The sequence below is a fragment of the Epinephelus lanceolatus genome, chromosome 20, assembly GCF_041903045.1.
Source record: "Epinephelus lanceolatus isolate andai-2023 chromosome 20, ASM4190304v1, whole genome shotgun sequence".
In the NCBI taxonomy this organism is placed as follows: domain Eukaryota; kingdom Metazoa; phylum Chordata; class Actinopteri; order Perciformes; family Serranidae; genus Epinephelus; species Epinephelus lanceolatus.
Window position 1 is genome coordinate 1,480,001 of NC_135753.1, and position 10,262 is coordinate 1,490,262.

The following is a 10,262-nucleotide window of genomic DNA, read 5'->3' on the forward strand; positions in this document are numbered from 1 at the left end:
TTGATGAGAAACTCACCCGTGAATTCGAAGTTGTTGTTGCCTCAAAGTTTTTCCTCTTCTTCCGTTACTAGCAGTTGGCAACCATTGGCAACTAGTGTAGGTACAGCCACCTAGCAGGCTGGGCTGGGAGATACACTTTAGTGTCAACGTTGCCGCTGCCAATGTGTGTTGGGGGGCGGGTTTTGAGAGATCCTACTGCTGGTCTTTTGTCCTCAGATGGGGACAAACAAGTGTGCCAGTCAGGCTGGAATGACTGCTTATGGAACCAGAAGACATCTGTATGATCCAAAGACTCAGACTGACAAACCCTACGACCAGACCACCATCAGCTTGCAGATGGGAACCAACAAAGGAGCCAGCCAGGTTAGAACCCACTTCTCCTCTAATGCTGCTCTCATTGGCTCTTTTTATTTTTAAATAATCCCTTAGAGGAGACCAACATTATTTAGTCCTTTACATGACAACGAATGTTTTCCATATAGCCAAAGCCTGATGAAGCTTGGTGACACAGTTCCATAGTCACACTGCTGAGTTGCTATGTTGAAATGATAAAGCCATGTTCTTCATCCTGGAAAATGGAAGAGTAGTGTTTATACTGGGTCATTTTATCCTGTCTGAATCAGTAAATATGACAGTGCTGCCAGTTTTGTGCATTAAAGGATAACTTTGGTATTTTTCAACCTGGGCCCTATTTCCCCATGTGTATGTGTGCGTATGATTCATAGGTACAACTTGTGGGAGGTGGATGCAACCGGGAGCCGCGAAACGAGCTAAAACGGTAACAGGGGCAAATGCGTCCCGTATAAGTTTGCGCATTAAAAGTGCTTTTTTTCGCCACTGACTGGTTCAGATCGCCAGTGCTATCTCTGTAAATAGCATACTGAGCATTCCCCTTACCTCTGGGCTGTGTGACGTCATCTCGATCGTGAGTCGCGAGAGCTTTGCTCCACTGTGTCTGTAGCTCTCTTCACTCATGGGACAGCTGTTTTCTTGAGGAAGAGGTGTTTCAGGATTGGATGTCTTCTCTTCTTCGGCTGGCAGTAGTCAACTTGGGAGAAGTGAGCCCTGCAGACCCAATGGTCTGCAAGGCGCAGTGTCTGGACAGGAGTGTTAGCATCCATTTGTAGCACAACTAGCCACAACTTCAGCATCTCGGCATCCGACAAAGGCAGCCTATGAAAGCTGTATGGGGTGTTGCGCGACATCCTGTTCTTGCAATTCGGATAAGCACAAACATTGTTTGTTTTCAATCGATGCAGTAAAACTCTCAACTGTACTCCGGGACAACCAGCACCACTCTGAGCGGCGCTCAGCATGGCTCCTGTGTTTTCTTCCGGCAACAAGCAAAGCTCTCACGAGATGACGTCACACAGCCCAGAGGTAAGGGAAACTCGCGGCTGCCGGCTGCATCTGCCTCCCTCAATACTGAACCAATTTTAAAACGAGTTGTACCTATGAATCATACGCACACATACACATGGGGAAATAGGGCCCAGGTTGAAAAATACCGAAGTTATCCTTTAAGTGTAGACCTGATTTCACCAGATGAAACCAAGCAAAATGAGAGGACTGTTTCAAAGAACAGTTCTACATCTCGTGGTATCCATTCATGCAGTTAGATTTAGGTTTATATCTGTCTATGAGATTTCTGCATCCACCTCAATACAGGTCAGGGGAATGGAATTTAATTTGTGCTGATCACAGCATCAAAAAATAACATGTCAATGTTTCTGATAAAACATGTAGGCGTTTACAACGCCTACTGCCAGTTTGACTTGTCAGAGTGACTACTTAAAGACTCCTCACGGTGGCACTTATCAAATGAATGAGGGTAAGGTGAACAGAAGTTGTGGAAAAATTGCAGACAGTGGCCATCGTATTGATAAGCTCTGATGTTAGTGTATCTTTTATCAGCACTTTATAATGTTTTGCTGTAATATCTTATCACTCTTTAGCCTCTCCTCTATTCTCTGTCCAACAGAGCTCCCACACATACAGACACACACAAACACACAGAGTAAACAGCAGAGCAGAGAGGCCTTGGTGGAGAAGTCAGCTGGTGAGGTGAAGGTAACTTAAGTTGACAACACCTCTGTTCATTGCTGTAAGTCAGGGGTCTTCAAAAATTTTCAGGTCAAGGGCCCCTTAGCTGAAAGAGAGACAGAGCAGGGAGCCCCTACTACATATATTCATAGACTGTATAAATAATGGACAAAGCTACCGTAATGTCACCCATGTGGATTCCAGTTTTTGTAGGCCTTCAGTTCGCCATTTCCAGTCCTGTCTTGTTTTTTGGAGCCAGAAGTGACCATATTTGGATGAGAGGGTGGAGCTGTGGAGGAGCGAGGGGTGGATCTGACCTCACAGACTGTGGTGACACCTCGCAGACAGTCTGTCACTCAAGCTGCCCCGCCTTTACATATGTGTAAATTTGGGCCTTAAGGCCTTAAGGAATATCAATAAATGACACTTGGGAGGAAAAAAAACAAGTGTCATGGAGCGTAGTTTCTGTGGGCTTCAGTAACACTTAAGCCCTGCGCTTGCCTGAGAAGGACTAAATGCACAAACCGCTATTTTTAGATATCCATGAGAGAGACCGTCACTGCAGCCTGTTCTTTTTTGTTCTGAAAATGTGGGTATGCAACCCCATTCTATGGATGATAAATTAGGTGCAGACTTCCATCTGTGTCACTGTTGAAGAGCCAGCAAATACAGCGAGTGCTGGATGGAGGAGTGAGTGACAACAACCCCACCCACATTTACGAGTACAGTTTGTGGTGGAATTGCAAAATGGGCCTAGGGTCTAGGTACCATGTCTGAAGGTTTACTGTTGGCTCCAAAGGTACTATACTTTAAGTGTTGGTGGAAACGGGGCTATAGCTAACACTTATTTCTTTTATGTATAAACCAGAATGCTTAGATTTAACCTCACCAATCTCTTTCATTTGACTTAACAGGACTAATACTATAGAATACACACACACACACACACACACACACACACACACACACACACACACACACACACCAACATCCAAACTAATTGTTGATGTTTGGAAAGTGAAATTCCTTCCCATTCTAGCTCAATACACGACTCCAGTTGCTCAACAATCCAGAATCACCACTGCTGTATTTTGTGCTTCATAATGGGCCACACATTTTAAATGGGAGTCAGGTCTGGACTGCAGGCAGGTCAGTCAAGTACCTGCACTCATTTACTGTGAAGCCACGCTGTTGAAACACGTGCAGAATGTGTCACATTGTCCTGCTGGAATAAGCAGGGACGTTCCTGAAAAAGACATTGTGTGGATGGCAGCATATGTTGCTCCAAAACCTGGATGTACCTTTCAGCATTCATGGTGCCTTCACAGATGTGCAAGTTACCCCTCGCCATGGTCACTGACACACCTCCATACCATCACAGATGCTGGCTCTGTACTTTGCTCTGGTCTCAATCTAGATGATCCTTTTCTTCTTTAGCTCTGAGGACACATCATCTATTATTTCAAAAACAATTTGAAATATGGACTGGTCAGACCACAGCACACTTTTCTACTTTGTGTCAGACCATCTCAGATGAGCTCAGGCCCAGAGAGGTCTGCGGTGTTCTGTTGTTGATGGCTTTCACTTTGCATGGTAGTCTGAACTTGTTTGCAGGTGCAGCGACCAACTGTGTTTACTGTAGGGATTTGCTAAAGGCAAGCTGGTTATTGACCAATGGTAATTAATTAAGAAATGAAATTATTAATGTGTATTAATAATTTGGGGCACCACCCTGGATACAGGGATCAATGACCAACCAATTTTGTGTGTGTGTGTGAAGGGAGAGAGGTAGAGGGAAAGAGAATGTCAGGCGTGGCCTCTTGGGGGACACACCACGTCACTCCAGGTACTGATAAGAGTAAGGCGGGAGATTTGAGGGATACTAGAGCAAGACAATGGGTCATAAAACAGCTGGCCACATGTGCACCTTTAAAGTACACACAAGATGGCGTCCAGCGGGATCAAACACACCGTATGCTCTAACAGAATAGCTGTGCCAACACGTGTAGGTGTGTAGAGTGTGGTAATGGCAAACTGCCCTTGAGGAGTTGCTCACAAGGCAATGTGTAATTTTACCACAGGTATAAGGTGTGTGTGTGTGTGTGTGTGTATGTGTGCATGTAGGTTAGTTAAAAGAGAGGGAGAGAGAGAGAGACGAAAGGCGAGCGGGCGCTCGTAATCAGTGCGAGGTAAAAGTGGCCGTGGAGGAACACAATGGTCACTTTCCTATCCCTCAGAGGCCAGTAGACTAACTGGGTCAGCCTACCGTCCACTGGTCTTTGTTACAGATAGGAATGCGGCGTATTGTGAGCATGCGGCCGGCACACTAACGGCACAATCAATTTGCTCTGGCGAGCGCAACAACAAGCAGCAATCAATGATCAGATTATCAAAGAAAGGGACACGGCGGTCCTCAAAGTTCACAAAATCACAGTTAAAGTCACTCTTAAGTCACACGCTATATATAAAAGTCTCTGTCCAGACTGAAGCTCTCTTACTTGAGTCGCCGGTGCGACGATGTGTGTCCCATCTGTTGCTGTGGGATGAGTGCGCGGCCGCTGTAGCATCCTACAGCGGAATGAAAGATGCTGTCCTCGGTGTGGCAGAAGAGGGATCAGCTGAGTTGACTTGATTGAAGAAACGGGGCCTTGGTGGCTCCGTCTTCCTCATGAGAAAAAAAGGGGGTTCTCCAAAATCTGCAGATGCTGAGGAACGGCGGGGTTGTGCGGCGTTCCTCTGGTGCTCCGTGGAGTGTTAAAAACAAAAGAAAAAGTGTCTTTTCTCGTCCAACAAGTCAAGAAACAAAGGGCGGCCTAGGTCGGTTAAATTCAAACATTTGAGGTGCTCCCTAGCAGTAACTTGCGCACAGAAAGCTTTGGCTTCCTTCCAGCAGCTCGTCACTCGGGGAATGCGAGGGGCGTCAGCGCGCAGCGGCAATTAAAATCTCAGTGACGTCATAGGGGATTCCTTCTGACTCCACCTGAACCTGGCTGCTGTCGCCCAATGGGGAGCAAGAGTTTGAATTTCAAAAGTGGTTTACACTTTTATAGCTACCGGACCAATGGAAGCTTAGCGCGTTTCCTTTGTTCTTAGACCAGCTGTTTTTGTCAAGGCCTCTCTATTGTTTAAAACATGTGGCTGAGGTCCCAACATTACTGACAGTGGTTTTCCAAAGTGTTCCTAAGCCCATGTAGTAATATCATTTATACAATCAAGTCCGTTTTTAAGGTAGTGCTGCCTGAGGGGTCAAAGGTCACGGCCATTCAGTGTTTGTTTTCAGCCTTGCCCCTTACGTGCAGAGATGTCTCTGGATTCTCTGAATCTTTTGATGATATTATAGATTGTACATAGTGAAATCTCTAAATAGCTGCAATTATTACTGCAAAGTGTGTGTGTGTGTGTGTGTGTGTGTGTGTTGTAAAGAAGCACTAAGCTAAGTTTAGAGTCTATGCACTGCTTTGCATATTGTTTCTTCTGTTATTGTTACAATTCTAAGAAATACATAATTCTGGATTTTTTAAAATCTTGTGATACCATTGTGATTGTGGGAAGTGTGTCGTAATAGCTGTGAATCATGAGTCACTCTGTGATTCCCACACCTAATGTGGATTATTCTGAGCAACCGGGTGTTGAGACCAAAATTAGTCCTGAATTAAAACAAAGCAAGGAGCTGTTTTGGTGGAAGTATGTTGTTTCAGACATATGTGAGACATCAAATTCAATCCAGGAAGTCCAGTTGGAGTAACAGAACCATGAATATGAAGCCTTCTCAGACCCCAAAACAATGCACAGCAATTTATAATGCATTCTACAATGCATACTAATCTATGATGAATGTGCTCCTGCATGCACACGAATGGCCTCTGCAGTGACTTTCCCATTCATGTTGTGTACACAACACAACATCATGTAGCACTCATTGAGCCAGTCTGACCTGTTTTGGCTGACAGCCCTGCATTTTTTAGGCAGAACCCTCTTTGTTGGCACTCTTGCTGCTTCACCGGACTGGCCTCATTCAAATGAGTGAGACAGCTGGGTTTTTCATACAAAGCCAAATTCATTGTGAACGCAGCATAACAGGGACACAGTTCAGAGTTAGACATGTTGCTGTTTATTTTTTTCCCACTTTTTGTTTATTAGTTTTCACAATTAAGAAAGTATGTATACGAAAGTACAAGGAAACATTTTCACCTCCTTGGAAACAGACAGATAAAATCTAGTATAAGATAATAATGTGCTCCCAGAATTAAAAAAACAGCCAAACAGAATTAAAAAAAAATGAAATAAATAAAATAACAGTAATATACAGAGTGTGCACACACGCGCCTGCAGTTAGGAATAGAATTCTATAGCAGATGTTGAACAGTACTACAATCTCATAGCTGTTTAAGGACATATGTAATGAAAGGTTGCCATACGCTGCTAAAATTATTCTTAGCTCCTTGTAGAGCGGACTAGCTTAAAAAACTGTAATGTATCTCCGACCCAGTGTTTAAAGGAGAGAGGGCAGGGGTCACCTGCTTCCAATTAAGTAATGTCTTCTAGCTAAATGGGTGACAAAAGCAATGCACATTGACTGTACCTTAGGGAGATGACTGTCTTCACAATGGAGAACCAGTAACCTGAGAGACCCAAGCAAAACCAAAATGTATGAGCTAATGTTGCAGGTGAATTTTTACATCCGTTACAAGAATTATCAACTGAGGGTTACATCTTTGAGATTCTGACTTTAGACAGATGAAGTCGCGCAGAACCTTCTTAAACAAACTTGTCATCTCTTCTATAGGGTGGAAGGCAGAAATCTCAGCCAGATATCTAAAAAGCTGAATACATAATACCCAAATTGGTTTCATAGATAGATAACAGTGGAGTAAGGTGAAGAATTATTACCATTTACAAGGTCACCGTGTTGCAATGATAATTTACAATGTTAAACTGACCCTTGAAAATGTAAAAAAAAAAAAAAAAAAAAAAAACTTGATTAATGTGAATGACAGATAATCCAATATTAATAGAGTCAAGTCAGGTCAATTTCATCGCCCTAATATCACCAATCAAAAATTAGCTTCAAAAGGTTTTACAGTCTGTACAGCATACAACACCTTTTATCCATAGATCTTTGATGAATTAATCATGAACATCCCCACTGGGAACTTTCCTTAAATATATTAATCTACAAGAATTAGCCCATTTAGGGCAGAGCATTCACTACAGGTGATGTGTGTGTATACTACCTCCATCATGTGGTAAAGTTTCTGCTGCATTTTGGTTTCCTGCAGGCAGGCATGTCAGCCCCTGGTACCCGCAGAGACATCTATGACCAGAAGGTGGTGCAGCAGCCACTGGACAACTCCACCATCTCCCTCCAGATGGGCACCAACAAGGTGGCGTCTCAGAGGGGTATGAGTGTGTACGGTCTGGGTCGACAGGTCTACGACCCAAAGTACTGTGCCCCCCCAACAGAGCCGGTCATCCATGCCAACGGCAGCCAGGGTACCGGCACCAATGGCTCCGAGATCAGCGACAGTGACTATCAGGCTGAGTTCCAGGAGGACGAGTACCATGGAGGTTACCATGATGACTACAGCTCCCATTACAATGATCAGAGCATTGACTATTAGTGGAGAGTTCCACCACCAGATCAGTATTAACTAGTATATTTCATCAACTTCACAACAGAGCAAGTCTTTTGCTATCCTCACTAGTTTTTTTTTTCTTGTGTTGAAGCATACAATGCAGTAGGGCTACACGATATTGGAAAAAACTGACATTGCGTTTTTTTGTTTTGTTTTTTGTTTTGCAATATATGTTGCCATTTTATAAAATACAAGAATTTTCACCAGATGACTTGAATAGCTCTGATTGGAAAGAATTAGGTTGACTCACCACAACACCATTGTATTCATATAATACCCTTCTATAGAGTGTGCCAGGGCTGACGTCAAAACCCGGAAGTTTAGCATCGCGCTTGCCTGAGTGTCAGACTGAAGCTTGCAGAACCTTCAATCTGACATTACCTCCACTGAAGGCAATTTACAAGGGGGAGGGAATTTGATTTTTCCCTAACCAATCAGTAGAGATCAACGACTCACCCAGAATCTGACGTCATTAGTATCCATGCCTCGGTGGTGCCGAAAACAAGCGAGCATTGCCTGTTTAAAATGTCTCCGTCGTCGTGCACGCACAGCTGCATCGCCGTTAAATCCAGTTTAGCAGCTTCCTTAATTTGGTCCTCCATTAACGCGAGTAGCGGTGAAATACCTCGATAGCATCGTTAATGTGGTCTGTAGGATCTGTAGCGGTCGCCATTGTTGCTATCCTCACCAGTTACCCACCGGCGTACAGCTTGACATCAGCATGGCGCTGATTGGCTAATCGCTAGACCCGCCCCCACCCCCGGCGTTCATTGGTCCGTCCATCGTTTGGACGAGATAAATCGCAAATTCATTGCAGTATGCCAGACCAGAGATGCAAGCCTACTCAGTTGAGTGGGCGGGGTCTGTGGTCTGGAACCAGGTTAGCATCGCGCTGGTTCTTGGAAGAGAAAGTGAATGTGATTTTTGCATTGCATTTTGGATTATGTCAGAAAATAAGCTCTGTGGCTAACACAAGTTTATGATACTTACAGATTTTGTTCAGTGAGATAATCTTCACATATGAACACCTTTCATACCGCATTTGAAGCTTAAATGCGATTGGCAGAAGTAAAAAGCTAACGTTAGGCTTTAATGGACTACATGACTACTCCACGGTCGCATGACTCTTGACATCACAGCCACTAAGCTTTCAACTGATTTCGGCCGCTTTATTTTAAAAACATTGTATAATGGGGAAATCGGACTGTTTAAGCTAAATAAGAAGCTGTAATGGCGGACTGCCAGCACTCTTGTCTGTTCGGGGGTGATGACGTTTAATGTCCCCGACATGGTTTGTTGTCGTATTGAGCAACTTGTCAGCAATCGCCTTTTTTACGACACGTAAAAGCTTCAAAATTCACAAGTAGGGTATTTACTGACATGTTTTATGTCGTAGAACAAAACCTGAAACTCGCTTAAGCTTTTGTTAACCACAGATCTTATTTGAGGCCACCATGCTTATCATGGCATTTGAGACCATCCAGGCTAAGGTCAGTGATCTAACAAGTCATACTCTAAAATAAGGAGGTTCATCTGTGAATGAAGAAGATTGCTGGTATATAAAAGGGATCCAGGAGGTCATGTCTCTGTACTCCAGATTAAAACAGAGCATTAGGGATATCATCTTTTTTTATATCCGAAATAGTTCCATATTTCGGACGTTGACCTTCTTTTGGGTACTAAATCCACCTTTACCATTTCTCCCTCTTGCATGTCGCTCATTTTCAGTGTGTGACTGCAGAGTGTGTGTGTGTGTGTGTGGGCGTGCGTGTGTGTGTGCGTGCGCGCGTGTGTGCGCATGTGTCAGAGAGAGGCGAGTGGAGCGGAGCAAGGAGCTTTCTTCAGAGCTGCTTTTCTGAAGCAAAACAAAAGTTTATATGTTCTAAAAAAAGAGAAACATTGCATGTCCTGCGATGTGACTTTCGCACATGCACACATCGCGATGGCGATGTTCAAACGATATATCGTGCAGCCCTACAATGCAGTGTTGTGTTCAGTGCTTTCCTTCTTCACCTAGACCCTTTCCTCTGAGCAGCAAAGGTTGTATGAACTGTAGTGGCATAGAATAATGACATGCAGAGATACAGTGATGAAAAAGTTTTTGATACATTCTTTTAAAAACATACCTGAATGATGGAACACTGAAGTGATAACTTTGTGAACCTGTGATGTAGCATCAGGTGAGACTGCAGCATTCCATGTTTGTATTCCTGGACTGAAACTGGGCTGATGATCCACGTGAAAGGAATTCAATAATAGGCTGAATTATATGCCTTATTTCCCCGTCTGTATTCAGCCACAATAACAGCCACAGTTTGTGATAGTGTTATTCCTTTTATTTCTATTTTTTTTTTTTACTACATGATTTTATGATAAGCATGGTGCAGATGACCAAAATCAAGCTAACTCTAATTTACAGACAGACGTCGTTGTTTCGTTACATTACATATATTTTCATATTATTTTCCTTATATTTCTAAAGTGTATTTATTGCCATGTCTCGTATTGTAAAACAGTCCACCATTATATGGTTCATAAAGAAAATTATATGTTATGAATAAATCCTTAAATTCTTCTTCTTCA

At 43.4% G+C, this 10,262-nt stretch overlaps 1 protein-coding gene across 2 annotated transcripts in view; it reads left to right on the top strand.

The window, feature by feature from the left end:
• The window catches only part of cnn3a (calponin 3, acidic a), a 39,993-nt gene extending 29,731 nt beyond the window's left edge, over positions 1-10,262 (top strand). For both annotated transcript variants that reach the window (XM_033639106.2, XM_033639107.2), the window contains exons 6-7: positions 217-363; positions 7,323-10,262. In XM_033639106.2, coding sequence (XP_033494997.1) covers positions 217-363; positions 7,323-7,664 — 489 coding nt within the window. In that variant the 3' untranslated portion in view covers positions 7,665-10,262. The remainder of the gene's footprint in view (positions 1-216; positions 364-7,322) is intronic.